At 43.2% G+C, this 16,981-nt stretch overlaps 1 protein-coding gene across 1 annotated transcript; it reads right to left on the bottom strand.

Moving 5' to 3' along the window:
- Positions 1 to 8,831: 8,831 nt before the first annotated feature.
- lhx4 (LIM homeobox 4) lies at positions 8,832 to 16,819 on the bottom strand. The gene is made up of 6 exons (XM_085348034.1): positions 16,741 to 16,819; positions 12,920 to 13,091; positions 11,453 to 11,655; positions 10,761 to 10,915; positions 10,023 to 10,194; positions 8,832 to 9,214 (listed from the first exon to the last, which is right to left on the bottom strand). Exons 1-6 carry the CDS (start codon positions 16,817 to 16,819, stop codon positions 8,832 to 8,834), a joined length of 1,164 nt encoding a protein of 387 aa, XP_085204160.1.
- Positions 16,820 to 16,981: the final 162 nt, after the last annotated feature.

Genomic DNA, 16,981 nt, shown 5'->3' on the forward strand with positions numbered 1-16,981 from the left:
TAACAAGTCACGCGACGTGACGCTGCGGCTGTGATTGGTTCGGCTCTGCGCTACTTAATTTGGATTGGCTGACTTTTTTTTTTTTTTTTAAGAGGACAAGAGCGGCGAGGTCTATCGGGATATCTTAATTTCTCTATCGAGTAAAAGTTATATCGCGATACATATCGTTATCGTTCTATCGCCCAGCTCTAGTTCGAGTGGTGGCTATCGCGGAGCTTCCACAGATTCAGTAACATTAGCAAGTGGTGGAGGCCAGCAGGTGGATGAAGGAAAAGAGACCCGAGGCGGCCGCCGGTCCGAGTGTGAACTGAACTTCAGGTAAGAAGTTATGACCTGCAGTCTCTCTGGGTCAGATATGAACCAAGTTTAGGTGGAGTTTATTTTCGTTATGCTGACTTTTTCCGTACTGCGTGCTAGCTAGCATGACGGAGTTTCTATACAGCTGGGTGGTGCTATGAAGTTAATGATGTTGAACTTTATTTTGTTCATAAGTTATTAGAGTTGCCAACCGTCCCGTCTGGTATTCAGAGAAATATTACGCGTTTCTTATTGAGGTGAAAAGGAACAGTTTGTCCCGTAATTCAGCTACAATGGAAAAGACACAAAGCTGGAGTTATTCTGTCTTTGCTGCACAGCTGCCTCTTCTTCTTTCATTCTCCCCCCTCCCTCTCCCGTTTCTACTTCAATCATGAAACTGATCAATGATCAGCTGATCGGCTCTCTTGTTTGTTTATCGCTCACTTTGCGCCGAAAGAGGAAACCAGCGGATGTCGCGCTAAACAGCAGCAGCACGTTTAAGCTTGATCAGCTGTTGTTAGAATTTATTTAATATTAATTTCTAGTATCAGCTGATGTTTGCTGGAGCCACAGCTGTAAAGCTGCTGGTCATGATGTCGGTTTGGATATGTGGTGAGAGGGAAACATGAAGATGAAACCAGGAGATGTCCTTACTGGATCATCAGAGCTGAACAGGTGATGGAGAAACAGGTTTACCTTTTAGGTGACATGGATGAGTTGAAGGGAAGTTATGAACTGTTTCTGAGAGACAAATAACCCCAGGATCCTTTTTTAGGTAGCTGACAGCTGGTAACTGTGCAGGGGCGGGTCTAGCAAAGTGTTGCCAGGGGGGCATGTAGGGCATTAACAGGGAAAGGGGGGCACAAAGAAATACTTTTCTTTCTTATTCTCATTTAAAATGTCTCGCTTTTAAAAAATAATTATCTGAATCTTACAACAAACGATTGATAGATTGATGCATATATACCATCAGAACAGTGAACATCACTGTTACAACAGTGTTTATTTTCATTCAAAGGCTTTATGATTTTTCCTATAACGGTGGGCCGCTCTCTAGTCAAAATGTCCGGGCCAATTTTCTGTCCCAGTCCAGCCCTGTATGCAGCTCATCTGCAGTCTGGTGTTACCTGCATCTTCCTATTCAGAAGGCAGAATTTCTGAGTTCTGAGTACAATCAAAGCACCACGACTGCAGTTTTTGTGTTGGATGTAAAAGGCGCACATGACTCTGTGACGTAGGCTAGAATCATGGCAGCAGTCAATGACGGTCCAGGCGTGGGATTTCTCTCGTGGAAATATGCACATTATCTTTTCCTTTCTATTGGTCGGTGGCACAGTGCACTGTGGCAAGTAAGCAAGCTAGAAGGCTGGCAAAGTTATGGAAGCAACACATTAACAAGAGAATTCTGAGTAAAACCAAAGTTACTTTCCCTAGTAACTAGTTACTTTGAAAGTAACGAGTAACTTGAAGTAACTGAGTTACTTTTGAGAGAAGTAACTAGTAATGTAACTAAGTTACTATTTTAAAGTAACTTACCCAACACTGTAAATCACACAGCAATAGTTCATTCATGTAGTTGTAAGAAGCATGATAATATATTAAGTAATCCAAAGTATTTAGAATACGTTACAAAATACATTTTGGGACATGTAATCTGTAGTGGAATACATTTTAAAAGTAACCTTCCCAACACTGGCTATGATTAAGTGCACGTGCAGTTGCACATACAAAACACCTGATCGTTAACAGCAGCAACGTCGTTTAAGGTAGAAGCAGGCCTCATTACAATAAACCTGATCAATAATCAAAACCAAATCTGGGGGGGAAAAGTTTTATATATTCATAATTACTAAGACGACATTTACTGGAGCTTAAACTTCAACACATGCACAAAGTATTTGTTCTTTTCTAACCTCCAACAACATGTTTGGTTCCTTAGGTTTCGGTGGCCTGATGGACACAATTGTTTTAATTCAAACATTTAAGCCACGTCCCCACGTGACCAGCAGAGACTGTAGTCCACAGAGCACAAACACAACATATTGTATATAGAGAGCAGCCTGTGCATGATTATGTCATATAAGGAGGAATCTGGATGTTCTCCAAAAATAACCAACACATGGTCAGAGTCCAAATCAGCTTTACTGGTCCTCAGCTCTATGACACACACACACACACACACACACACACAGTGCAGCAGATGAGAATGCACTAAATCTGGATCCTGCTTCTTAACTACAGATTCACGAAGACGTCGTGCACGTTTTGGGGACAAAGCTTAATCCTTTACTCTCAAACACACAGCTTTGCTTCCCCCACCCTCCTGCACTGTGTTGCACTGGAAATCTGCTCTAACACACAAGGCGTTAGATAACTGTCTCAACATGTCAGCCACTCGCAGATCTGTGACAGCTTTACATGGCCTGGTGAGGATCAGTAGTCATCGCGTAGGGGGGTAGCGGTTCAAATTCGATTTTTCGTCCTGACAGGTGTTGTTGTGCTGGCAGTAAATTCAGATGCAAGTGAGGTGTGCTGTACACGAGTTGAATTAAGATCCCTCCACGTGATTTCGAAATCTGCATCCGTGTCTCGTTCAGCCCTGCTTTCACAAGTCTCAGCGGGGAAGAGGCCTCAGAGTTTTTATTTCATCTTCCACTTTTGTAGACTCCGGCCAAAGAAGCTTCCTCAATGAAATTGTGTCCATGTCAGCTCATGAATTTTGAGGAGGAACCCTGCATAAGCTAAGACGGCGCCTTTTGAGTATTCAACATGAGTCCGAGACATGATGCTCTACAATCCCACAAAGAGACAACCGCTGACCATCTCGTCGTTATGAATTCTGTCCACATCCAGCCATTAGGCTGTTGGTGTATCTCTAAAGCCTGTTTGGGTCTCGGCGTTGTCTCCCCGTTGCTTCCTAAACCCCGTTATACTTGCTTGAGGTAAGAGAGAATGACGGCAGTCGTGCTTCCCTCCCGGCTCGTCTGCGAGACTCTGACACTAAGCCCATTATGCTTCCATTATGGGGCTTCAATTTTCCTCTGAGCTTTTCACTTCTGACACGGCAGCTCCCTCCCTCCTCAAACCGCAGACTCATACCCCCCAAGGCCTAGTGCTGCACGGCCGTTCAGTTAGGAACTTCAGTACGTTTTTAAAGTACCAGCCCTGATTCTTATTCAACGGCAGTTATTTAAAATTGCACTAAGATGCATAATATAACAACGTTACATGCAAGCAGGCGTCAACAACAAAACATACGAGACAAAGCTAACTTTGCACATTTATACTTCAGTAATGTTTTAGGGCAACTTTAATTTGACAGCAAAGTAATTAACACTTATGAGATTCAGCGTCTTCCTCAAGAAGCTGACATGTGGCTGCAAAACTAGTGAGTACAATTAGCCACATAGCAACACAGCAAACCATGTCATTTGTAAGATGTTATTAAAAAAGACACTAACACCACATACATGACAGCAGTGTAGCCTTGCATGTACCTGAGGTGAGGCCTAGCATACAGTTAGTGGCCGAGTTGGCACCCACCTGTCACGCCAGCCCAGACCCATCTTTAACTAATTTGGCGATCATGTGGAAAAATAAAATCCAAATGGATTCTCACAGGGAAAACAAAACCGTGCTATTCCTAACTGTGGGAAACTACTGCACAGTCTTCAGAGGCAGATTCTGGGGCGATTTTTTAGTTTCAGGGTGAGCCAGCAGGTATTTATAACAAGCATTATTGTCAGCATTACTGACACCTGCATGCAACCAAAGCCTCCTTAATCCCGACTAGAAACAGAAACCCAAACTTCTTGTTCCTTGGCTGATAAGTGTACACAATTTATTTACTATTTATTTATTCGTCAGTACAGAAAAGCGTAGCTGGGATGTTGAGGAATTATAGCGTCATTCTGCACACTGCCTCTCCTTTACTTTCTCTCTCCCGTAAAAGCCATACCATGTTCCTGCTTTGGCCCGCTCTTAATGCAAGCCTTTACCTCGCCACAGCCCTTCCTCCATCTTTTCTTTATGCTGCAGCACGCCCCCCACACCCACTCTCAGCAGCAGCGTGGTTAGGAACCCAGCAGTAAGCAAAAATCCCCCTGCTGCTGAAACAGTCTCCACTAATACCAGATTGGTTTAGTGGTGGCTTGGACTGCGCTCGTGTGCGTTTGTGCAGGTTTGTGTGTCCTCCACTCTGGTGCCTATGTGTAGTTTGCGTTGATGAAGAAGCGTTGCCACTAACTACCGAAACCAAAAAGTTGATGTTTAAGACTTAAGGCGGAAAACAGAGGCTTGGTTCTGAGTTACATTCGAGATTTTTCTTCAGTACAGCTACACGTTGTCATCTACCTGATTTGGCTACCTGTAACCTATCGGATTTCTGTGAAGTGGAAAAGTCCCAGTTTCACATTAAAACAGCATTGAGCTCACAACCTTGAGGGTGTCATTGAGAGGCCTCCGTTTGACTCCAGCTCCTCTTTAAGACTCACTCCGTCATGCTGCGGATCATTGTTCACTGCAGGCTGGATGAAGTTGTTTGGGGAGAAAAATGTCCTGTCTCAACGCTGCAAGATTGACTTTCGGTCTGAAAACAAATCCTATCTATTTTGCATGTTAATTTATTCCCTTTTGCTTGAGAAGGGAAAAAAAACAGTTTCCTTGAGGAAGTTTGTAATAAAAGCCTTGCGATCGATGATAATGGCATTTGTGCTTGTGTTTGTCATCTTTGCAAAAGCAACAGTGGTGGAGTTTCCACAGATTTATTTGTATACTAGTGCTGTAAGTGGCGTGTAAATTATCCTAACTGTCCGTGTGGCTCTTTATCTTTGTAAGCCAGTACTATTAGACCCTATCCATTAATGCCCATAACCCAGCCAATCAATGCTTAAATAAAAATCAGCTCAATTTGTAGCATTTTATGCAAACGTGCAAACTCCAACCAGGCTGACTCTTTGCTTTTTGTTTTTATAATGCTACAGGAATAGCTAAAACACAAAGGAATCGATATCACTTACGTTTGGGTTGTGTTGGCCTGCTCTCAAACAAATGCTGCACGTTGCTGCATAGAAATGAGTTTCATACGGATGTACACTGTGCTGTAATTTCATTATAATTCTATACATGCTGCGCTTAGCCAACACCATAGTCACAGGGAGTAAATCCATTGTAACTCGTGAGCTTTTATCAATGCAGCAGGAACTGCATGTGTGTGAGTGCCAGTTACAACTAACGACGCTGGGTTCACTGCACTGACACGGAGCCCACACGTGACTGTTTTGTGTCATTTCGTGGTAGCGTCTCAGGGGTGACGGCGCCGATCGTTCTGTCTGCTGTTTTGGTTGAAATGTGTTCAACATGTGAATTTTAACAATTTTGAAATCAGTGTCTATGAAGCAGCTCCAGCGTTACTTTATGTTGTGCATGTATTAGGATGCTTATGTGCTAAACTAAGAAGGCCTCTGTCACACCCTCACGTTTCCATTGCAGACTCCTGCTGGGACTCACTGTTATTTTCTGTTTTCACGTTAAGTACAGATGAAAATGTGCAGAGGAGGCCTTTTAGGTAATAATTACTGCAACTAAAATTTAATTTAATAACTAAATAATTTTTTGTAGTATTACAGTCATCTTAGGGTATTTTTTTACTGGCCTCTCAGCAAATTGTTTATTTACCAGCTCGACATGTGCGAGCACGCTGCCTGCATATGGATCATGTTCCCGCTTTGCCTGACTACAAAGCACATTTGCCTATATTTCACAATTAGTTAGCAGCTCAGGGATTAAGGGTAGATTTGACAGTGCAGTGCTGCAATCTGCTGTTGTGTCTCTTTAGCACTGAGAGGATCAGAGAAATAGCCAGCGAGCATCTGTTTCTGCACTTGTTTTATTTCTCTCTCCGGCTTTCTTTCCTTAATCTCTCTTCATGCATCTTTCTTGTCACACACCCCCCCCCCCCCCCCCCCCCCACCCACCCGGAGAGCGAGAGCGGAAAGCAGTATCAATCACTGTTAACTGACTGACCACTGTCTGTTGGTGGTACTAAATGGATCCCCACAATTGAATAGAGGCCTAAGTGTGTGGTAAATGCTCTCAATGGGTAAATGAATTTGCGGGTTAACTCGCTCTAAGAGCGTTTCAATAAGGCAAAATAATAAAAACACCTACAGCACATATTTTTCTTTTGATATATTAAAAACAAAGTCCAGCTGAAAATCTTAAGTCTCGCATTCATCACCGCAGGCCCGGAGTACGAAAAGAAAGCAGCCGAGCGTAACCCAAACACAATCCAGCTTTATTTTCCTCATATAGATTTGACTGTACACAGTTCAGACCATTACACAGAAGGCATAAATGAATAAATTCAGTGCTCTCTTTTACATCTTTTTCAAAGACACATGGCAATAATAAATAGCGCTCATGAAACAAGACGATCAACACGTTTTCAAACTGTACAAAATTTACAGCAATTGAGATGCAAAGTTTGGAGGCAACACAGACTGAATGAAACTGTCCTGGTAATATGTTTGTTATTTCATTTAACTGTGAAACTTCGATAGAAGCTCAAACATTACTCTGTAATTACGGTGCACTCATCCTGGGGGTAACAGATGTTTACTCATGGTTGATGTGGGTTATAGACTGCATCCCTTTTTTAACTGTCACATATGAACACATGAACAATTGTAATGTTTTACAGTAGCTCAGTAATTTAAAACGAATGTTTTGATCTCGAGTACACTATTCTTCTTTCAAAACTTTGTCCACGTTGCTTCCAACTGTCATTTCTAAGTGATAAATGAAATAATCAAATATGAGATCTTCCTAAATTTGTTTTTTCTATAATACATTTATTCTTCGTTGTTTTGGAATTTAACTAACTGTAATACATCTAAATGTTACCCCCGTGTTACACTTTATATAGTTTTAATTTTATCAACCAAATAATTACGCTGTAATTTTAGAGCTGTAATCTCGAGTTTCTCTGAATAGTGTCATCTTGTATTTCTTTATTTGCTTCCTGGTATTGAAAACACTCGTTTTTTCCCTCTTTTCCTTGTTTTTTTTTTTAACAAAAGAAGTACCCACATGAATAAGACTCTGTTTCTCTTTTGAAGCAGAGATCAAATCTAAATGATGGTTCCTGCATGCTCAGCAGGTCAAGAATCAGAAACACCGAATCGTTCCACTGTTTCAGTTGTTGTGGGTCTTTAAAGATGCAGCTGTGGGAAATGCATCGGCCCGGCAGTCGTGCCAGCACTGACGCTAAAGCATCAGCCCTGAATGTGGGGGACTATCGGTAATCCCTCTGACATGCAGGCCAGGCAGTGGGAGAACAGGCTGACGACACATCTGGGGTCAGTAAGTAGGTTGATAGCAGGCAAAGCTGCACTGAGTAGATTACCAAGAGGCGCCTGGATCAGACCGAAGAAACTCAAGAGAGTTTTTATCTGTGTTCCTGCTTGTTAGCATTTTAAGTGTCAAATTTATGTTTGCTTTTCAACGTCTGCAAAAGAATCTGCATGTGCATACAAATGGATAAGATGCGGGGCGTCTTTAGCGGTTAGAACTGAATATTTCCAAACCGTGTACATGTCTTGACTTTGCCTTAAACATATAAGCTTTTTATTCCTGGCGAGTCTGTGTCTGAGATAATTTAATACTGACGGACGTCTGCTTCCAGACCAGCTTTTACACAGATGACAACAAGTCAAGCACCTATAAATATAGAAGAGAGATCTGCTTTGTAGCAAACAGTGATCGCCCTCATTCAAAGAGGGGAGACATAAACTTCTAATGAACAGACGGACGGACAGAGGAAAGGACGGGCAGACCAACAGTCATCTATTTCCTAATAAGTTTGAGCACTATGTTAAAAACAACAAAAGCATCAGCGTGGTTCAAAATTAACACTTGTGCCGCTCTTTTTTTGTAAATTTCTCTCCCAATGAAACACTGTTTGTTGCCTTGTGCATACGTCTCTCCTCCTTTTCTCTGCTCTCCCCACATTCCTGTCCACACGTGTAGAGAGACGAGGAGAGTAAAGTGCATCGCCAATGTAAAGGCTTGGATGTGGCTGTACGGCAGGCCTGCTCAGTATGAATGAGAAGCATGCAGGTTGACTCCTGGGTTTCGTAGGGACTTTGATCTGGATTGTGTCGCCCTAATGTTGTGTGGTTTATTTCAAGGGATGAGACGTTTCTCCCCTGTGAGCATTACTCCACCGATATATTTGAGATCCGGTCTCACTTTCAGAGAGTGAACGAACAAAACAAAGTGTAAAAAACGATCGTATGATGCAGAGTTGACTCATTCTGTGTGGAGGCGTTCTCGCTGCTTCCGCTCAGACTACATATCTCGATGGCTACCTCACCAACTACGACTGCTGCGGGACTCTCCCTTCTCCTTCGCCCAACATCGCACCCGAAACATACCAGCAGTGGACCGTGGAGAACGATAGAAAGAAATGTAAAAAGCCTTCTGAGTCCACTTTGATGTTTCCCCACAGTACTTTTTTTTACCATGTCTGAGACTCAAAACTGGGAATGGTCCATCTCGTCCAGCCATGAGGCGGGGCTGGTGGGGAAGTCAGGGTATCCCGTACTGCTCCCTGTGGAGAGGTCTGAGGTCGGGCCTCCTGCCATGGCCCTCAGAGCCTGTCCCACACCACCCGGCCCCCCCTGTGCCACCAGGCTGTCCATGTTGAAGCTCAGGTTGTTGAGGAGAGGAGTGTGGCCGGGCAGAGAGGCGATGGAGGAGGGCGACTGGGGGAGACCGTAAGGGCTTCCCGCTCGGATGTCGTGGTAGGGCTGTCCCGCCGCGTCGACGGAGAAGCCGCCGTTCAGCGTGTTGGTCACATCGCCGACGCTCCCGTAAAGCCCGTTGGCGTGGCCGAGATCTGACAGGACCTGGTCGTCTGCAGAGGAGAAACCGTCACTTAGCACGAGGAGTGTAAAAACTTTGAGACATCAACAGCGCCGTCACCTGTGCGAGCATTATACAGTTGTTATATTTCAATACAGTTAAGTGCTTTTACGAGTCAGATTTATTGTGGCAGATTTCATGGAGGTACAGTAAATGGACGAGCCACTGAAGTCTTTGAAAGGCTTTTCGGTTCTCTTAGCGAGAAAGTGAGAAAGGATGCTCTTTCTGCTTCATCTCTAACCGAGCAATTACTGCAGCACAAAATATTTGTTTCCATCTCGTCCCTCCCCTGGGTGGCTTCAATAACAACAACGCCCCAGAGCGCTTTCTCTCTAATTGACTAAAAGCCTCACATGCTTTATAGAGTTTCTGTCACCATGTTTTCATTTCTCATAAAAATAGCCTTCTTTGGCTTGAGGACTTTTATGACTACCAAAAACGGGGTGTGCAAACATTAAATAACATGGCATGTCTAAAACGCCGTTTGCATCCCACTAAGGACCCTCTCTCTTTTCCAATAAGCTCCATCATGGTGACAAACAGAGGCAGGAGGATGCGTCAGCAGCCACAGGGATGTGTGACGGGAATGTGAAATGAGAATGCCATTTTGGATTTGCCCGACTGCGACGCCACGCGTTGATGAATGCTAGAAAACAAATGAAACGCCACAAAGACACTTCCAATTGCCGCGGCGCTCGTGTCATTTAGCAGCTTCTAGGCTCCCTCGATCCCATTAGCACGGCAGCATGACGGACAATTCCCTTCAGGGATCTCACTTTTAAGCACTAAAAGCTGCATACCTCTGAAGCTCAGCTCGCTGTCGCTGAGTCCTGCGTCGTCAGCTGAGCTCTCCTTCTCCACTTTAGTTCCTCCTCGGCTGCGTTTGACACTTTTATAAAACTGAGTCCAGCGATGCCGCCCTGCGTCTTTCTTCAGACGCTTTTCCTTCGCTCGCCGGTTCTGAAACCAAACCTGTGGAACATTTTATTTATCGTTAAGTGCAAATGAAATTATGAAACACTCTCTGAAACATTATCTCCAACTAAAAATAAATGACAACAGGAACGATACCTTCTTAGTCTGACTTCAGCCTCGGCCTTTGTTTGACGCAATATAGCGTCACTCTTTATAAATGTGTTTATTTGCAACCTGAGCTTTTAAATTCACAAATAAACTCATCAAATTTTAATTATCTCACAACAGTCGATACCAGAAATTTTAGGTAGGAAAACAAACGCATGACACTAAAGTGAATATGTGAAAAAAATGTAAGCTTTGCACGTGGATTCTCAATAAGGTCTGATCTTTTTAGCTCTGAAACACTCTAAAATACTAAATATCCTCATTTAAATTAAAAATTCAAGTAAAATGCATGTGAATTATGTTGTTTCCAAATATGTATTTGCTTTTTAACATTTGTATCAGCACTTGAGAGGCCGGGATTCAGCGATTCCAAAGTAACTTGCTTCATTACAAAAACTCGATCCCAGTGAGTCAGCTTTCTCAGGGACCTGCAGGATATAGCCAAAATACTCTACCTGCACCACTCTCATGTCTAACCCCGTCTCCGATGACAGCTGCTCTCTGACGTGGCGTGCAGGCTTCGGTGAGTTTTTGTAGGCACTTTTGAGGGTCTCCAGCTGTTTGGCGGTGATGGTGGTCCTTGGTCTCTTGGTCCCTGCCTCTGAATCATCTGAAAACACCACACACACGAGCGTGAGTGACTTCTTCCTAGATTTGTCATGTTGCCTCAGCAGGCACTGCCCTCAGGCCTTCACATTGAGCATGTCTGTGCTCAGTGAAGTGAATGGTCATGTATAGAAGTGTATTATTGTCCTTGTGCATCTGTCCCACTCCCACAGCAGAGGACATAAATCTATTCACTGCCGGAGGAATGGAGTGATTGGAACAGCACCATATAAGAGCATTGCTTCACTTTGCATAATCAATCAGAGATGCATGGACATCTGAGGAGAGAGGGAGGGAGAGAAGCAGCACACACCCACAAACAAACAACACGGATCCACCGGCAGGAGTCGTATTACCGCTTTGCACCGTGAATACAACTTTATCCATGATTCATAGTGTTGTGATTCTGGTGTAGTTAAGTGAAGTCATCAGCACTAAACCAGGTGGATAAAAACTGCTAAGAGTTATTGAAACATCTCTTTTGTCATATTTTCAGTAAACGCTCGTTGTAGCCTAACATCGAATGCTCCTGCACACCTACCATTTTGTTTGGCGGCCTCGTAATCCACCTTGCACACCAGCCTCCCGTCTTCCATGAGGTAAAACTCGTCCCCGGTGGCCAGCTGTCTGCTGCACATGATGCAGGCGAAGCAGTGCAGGTGATAAACAAAGTCCTGCGCCTTCCGCACAACCTGTGTCGGCGGGATGCCCTGCTGACACGATGCACATTTTGTACCAAAACGTCTGCAGGAAAACATGAAGGAGAGAGAGAGAGAGACGCCATGAAAAAATTTGTAAAACGCCGGCAGGGTGGACTGATGGAAAGAGTGCGAGCAGCTGAGATTAAAATTTCACACACTACATGACTATTTCTTCATCTGCAGCCAAGAATGATGGCACAGTGTCTGTATTAATAGGAACTCCAGCTGCTGAGGAGGGAAAAACCATCCCTGGAATGTGTTTCTGTTAACGGTAGATCTGCCAGCAGACTGATAGATGGACTGGATCAGTGCACTGTGTGGGTTTGAGTGTGCATCTGCATGTTTGCATGTTTATGTGATTGCAGATGAACTAGAGTAAAAAGAGAACAAGAAGAGGAGGAGAAGGAGGAGGAGGGGTCCTCACAGTAAAGACACCCCGAGGAGAACCAATAAAACACTGACTCGGGAGAGGCTTTAAATCACAGCGCAGACACACAAAAATAAAAAGAGCAAGGTGAGGCCTCCAAATCACCTCTGGGAAGCAAACACCAGCAAAGCTATGTGTATGTATTATTTAGTATGTGTGTCTGTGTGTGTTTGAACATGCTACAGCCCCCACCAGCACTGCCCCCTGGGTCACCTAACACAGTTAGCTCCCAGTGAGACTCCGGAGCTCTTTAGGTCTCTTTCTAGCTTTGAGCATTAAAACCTTTCAAACATGATTTAGTAAAAAGCCCCAATATGCCGATCGTGTTATGGATAAAAGTCAAACTCAATTTTCTCCTGCAATGCCTCAAACATCCAATTGTTGAAAGAATAAACGGCAACTAGACTGTGAAATAAAGGGATTTTTAATCTTTCCTACAGAGTGACAGAGCTGCCACTACACTGGGAATCAGGCAAACTGTGCACATTATGAGGGCAACCAGCATCACACATGTTCAGTCACAACAAAGAGGAAAACCATCAACCCAAGCAAACACACCTGCAAGCTGTGTTTCTGTTGTTCTTCATAAATTAGGGGAAAGTGGTGAATATGTATTATTAAATAATTAAAGGTAAAGCCTAATACACATGTATGGCACGATGTTATATTGCTAGCATTTTAACCGTGTTAGCAAACGGAAACCAGTCGGTTGCAATAATAAATGCACCGGAACTATTACAGGTCACAGTCGGATTTTTGTCAAGGAAAATTGTAATATTTGTTAGTGCTGCCCTGGAGAAAGGCTGGGCCAGTGCTCACTCTGCAGGAAACAATCCACGCGGATGGTAAGGGGAGAAAGCAAAGGAAGAAGCGCACTTACTTGAAGAAATCCTCCTTGCAGTAGACGCTTCCTGCCCGGGAGAAACATTTGTCCGCCAGCGGTGTCTGGCAGTCGGCGCACTTGAGGCACTTGGAGTGCCAGTGTCTGTCCAGCACCTTCAGGATGAACTTGTCCAGGATGTGCTGACTACAGCCTGCACACTGAGGGATCTCTGTGACGGAAACAAGCGCAGTCCCGCGTAGTTAACAGAGAAGCAAAGAGGCAAAGAGAAATAAGCGCTTTACGCGAACGAAATTCATTTCGTTTTACCTTTACAAAAACAACAACAAAAAATGAAATGACATTCATGGTGACGGAGAATTGTTTCGCACATTAAAGCAGGTTTTCGGGGTTTCCCCTAAATCTGCAAGCCTGTAGTTTAGTTTTAGACAATAAACTCGGGTTTCACTCATATTTCCGTATAGATATAATAACAATGAAATCTGGAGATTATGTGCATGGATGTTTATTTTCTAAAGGCCCGTCACTGTAACAAACACCGTGACGTGGTATCATATCGGTTTCATTTTTTTTTTTAAATGTTATTTATTTTGCTTCTGTTTATATATTTATTTTATTTTATTACGACTTATTTTGCTGTTGCTATCACAGCTAAACAGGACAAAAAATATATAAATTTCGCGTATTTGTATTGTCCGTCTCTGTCCAACTCGGAGCTGTTCGCTTGTAGGGCGAAAATAATTTTCTGACGAAATATTGATTTTTGTTTCTCTTAATTTCGTTAGCCAGATCTAGTTTGACCCTAATTAATCTCCTAATGATTTTATGGGAAGCATGGTGGCAACCAGTGTTAGAAGGTGAGGCGGTTTCTGGATGTAAATCAGGGTCAAGGGGAGATTAAATTAAATTTTTGTGAATGTAAAAAAAAGAAAGGGAAAAAAGGTGTCTTGGCACACCACACGTGCCCATTCGGAGGCAGATATTAGCAATTAAATTTGGCATCGATGATAAACTACAGGTAAGCTGCACATTTCAAGACGTCTTAAAAAGCGAAATAAAATCAAAACAGAATTTCTTTCAAAACAAAAACCGATTTTCTGTCGAAGTAGCACATTTATAGAGATCAAACAGCATATTTTTTATATTTTAATATTTGTATTTGTAGCATTTTTATTATTACAGTAACTCCTACTCCTTCTATTAAATTAAAGATTGTAAAAGTCCACCTGCAATGCTCCATAAACTAACATCACGTCAGCATTTGTCTTTAAAGACCTTTAGACTGTTTTTATTCTCGGCCTGTCTTTGTCACACATCTGCATGATGCTACACGACGAGGAAAAACTGTAAAAAAAAAAAAAAAAAAAAAATACTGAGAAAAAACAAGTGACCGGGCCGGAAACCACCATGAAGCTAAGACACCCACATATCACAACCTTTGCTGTGGAGAGAAAACATATCGGCCGTGAAATCATCTTACAATAACCGTGTAAAGCGCCGGGTGCCTCATGCGTAATCCCCACACACAATACTGCGTGCAAAACCAAGCTCACTGACTCTGCACCGTGGAGGCGCGGACACGCACATTTTAGAGGGTTTTTATGTACTACTCTTAGTACCTTTGGCATTTCTGTGATTTTAATTTTAATTTCAAGGAGGAGAAATAACTGTAACTCAGTGAAAATGAGCTTTTTAAAAAAAAATCATTTTATTTTCAGTATTCATTCGTTTATTTTGCGAAGAGTAAGAACAGATAACCTCATCGAAATATTCGGTCCTTATTACAGAAGCTTAAATAACCCAGTGCGCACACTGTTACACACAGAGGAACATTCCGGCACAGACACAGCTTGGACTGGCTTTGTGTCTCCTCGGCGAGGTAATTCTCATAGAAAGGGTAGAAGAAGGCAGTGAAATTATTATGAAAGGGTGGCCTGTGTCTCGGACTTTAAAATGGGAAAGCATTTTAAATATCCAGAGATAAGTGGTGGGTGGGTGAAGCCGAGCGGGATGGCTTTGGAGAGAGAAGTGGTGCTGAAAGGAAAGCAGCACGATTCTTGGCAACGACAGGGCGTTCGCCATCCAGCTTCAGTGTGTGTGTGTGTGTGTGTGTGTGTGTGTGTGTGTGTGTGTGTGTGTGTGTGTGTGTGTGTGTGTGTGTGTGTGTGTGTGTGTGTGTGTGTCAGAGAGGGAGAGAGGGAGAGAGAGTAAACCTCGTGTATTCAGGAGGTCTTCTTCGTATCTTATTATCTGTTGCCACCACTCTTCACCACGTGCAGTCTCATCGCTTTGCTCATTTCACACAGCGGGTGAAACACACTTTCAGACTCTTTTAGCAGGGGTGTTGTTTAGAAGAAGAAACGAAAGGAGGAGGAAGAAGAAGAAGAAGTGCACTCTGGCAGCCGTTGGTTGTCAAGCGATTTGTGTTAATTAAACGTGAAGTAAACACTCTATATCAACGACTAATAGCCTGCAGGTTAAGGTGTGGGTGTAATTGCCCTGAGTCAACAGAGGACTGTGTGTGTGATATAAAATGCTCAGATATATTCTGCTTTGCTTTTATTCCTGAAATAATCCAGGTTTAAATCCAGGATGCCTGCTGGCTCTGCAGGGGGCTGAGTGGCAGGATCTTTATCCAATCTTTTAATCTGTCTCGATTTATAAAATTAAAGAGCATAAGCCCACCATATAGAGGCTTCCCCCCAGTTGGTGAGGTTTAAATACTTCACTGAACAGGCTGGAAGTCTTAGATGACTCTTGTCATATTTCACCGTTGTTTACGGTTTTTTAGTTGGATGGGAGCAATGTGGAAAAACCTGAAAGATTCCCCTCAGTTTTGTTATATAGTTTTAGCCATTTGTTAACAGATTTCAAACCTTGAATGTGCGTCTTTAAATGTGCATCATGAGTATTTTGAAAACAGAGCAGTCCAGTAATTTCGCTCGACGTTATCCCGTTCTGTTGTGGATTATTTTTGACGTTACCCTATTAGACCCGGTCCATCTGTACATTGTTACTAACTGGCATATTAAATAATTAGGTCAGAACAGAAATGTATCCAGTTGCACTTAGACCTTGATTGCGCGAACAGATTGTAAAAAAGAAAGAAAGAAAAGGTTTGGCACAGATTAACAGGAGAACAGATGTAAGGCATTTCTCGCCTTTGATGCTGGAAGGTAGAAAATACAGTGACACATCGACAATTAACTACTAAATATCTGCCTTTATCCTCAATAATAATAATAATAATAATAATAATTTCACTTTTATTAGTGCTTAAATTGTAATAAATAAAAGTGTTTCAAGCTATTTAATTCGACCCAGTGATGAGTGTCAGTCAAAGTCAGTGTGTTTGTCTGAAGGGTGATGACAACTGCGCCTGATCTCTTGACCATGCAGACTCTTTTACAAATTAACAGCTGGGAGGCTCCGTGTGAGCCCAGCAACCTGACGCGGGAAGTTAGAGGCCAAACTAGGGAATCATAAATGTTGCCTTTCACCAGAAATTATTTTTCACCCAGGATGAGTGAAAAATATCACAGTTTGCGCTTCTGCTCGCAGCCTAACGCAGAATACGTCTTCGCTATCTGAGGCTGCGAAGATTAATTGGACATGCGGGTGGCTGTGAGGCCGTGAAGCAGAATCGTCTACGAGGCGCTTTTGCACCGTGAAATAAAGACTAAGCATGGCACATTAGTGGTGTACGTGACAAACTAAGACTCCCCAATCTCGCTCGGGTTGCTGGAACTAAGCCCCTCTCCCTACAGTCAAATCCCCGCAGCACCGGTTGCGCTCGCCAACCAGTTTCCAGACTGATCGTGGACAGAAGAAGAGGAAGAACAGGAGAAAAAATGTCTTACGCTGCAGTGGCACTCCGAGAATCTCCGGTAAACTCTTCACAGGACTCTCTGTCGGTAGGACCGCCGCACTTTGCATCATCGTGATCCAAACCGGGAGACAAGCGCACGCACATACACCCGCAAAACGGTGGGCGCACTCCCCCGTCCTGTCTCGTGAAGAAAACAAACAATGATGCTGATGTTGTTGGGCCTTCGTGCGATTTGGAGGCTGATCTCTGTCGCTGTCCCGTCAAGCCTCTAT

The sequence above is a fragment of the Diplotaxodon limnothrissa genome, linkage group LG23, assembly GCF_057381915.1.
Source record: "Diplotaxodon limnothrissa isolate DT_005_m linkage group LG23, D_limnothrissa_male_GT1.1, whole genome shotgun sequence".
NCBI classification, from domain to species: domain Eukaryota; kingdom Metazoa; phylum Chordata; class Actinopteri; order Cichliformes; family Cichlidae; genus Diplotaxodon; species Diplotaxodon limnothrissa.

What these genes read in the sequence shown, in the direction of transcription:
- lhx4 (XM_085348034.1), bottom strand. Translation starts at nt 16,819, where the DNA reads ATGATGCAAAGTGCGGCGGTCCTACCGACAGAGAGTCCTGTGAAGAGT. An exon ending in CGAGGCCGCCAAACAAAATG is followed by an intron (nt 10,916 to 11,452) that starts GTAGGTGTGCAG and finishes TGGTGTTTTCAG; the next exon opens with ATGATTCAGAGGCAGGGACC. An exon ending in CAGCGAGCTGAGCTTCAGAG is followed by an intron (nt 9,215 to 10,022) that starts GTATGCAGCTTT and finishes TCTCCTCTGCAG; the next exon opens with ACGACCAGGTCCTGTCAGAT.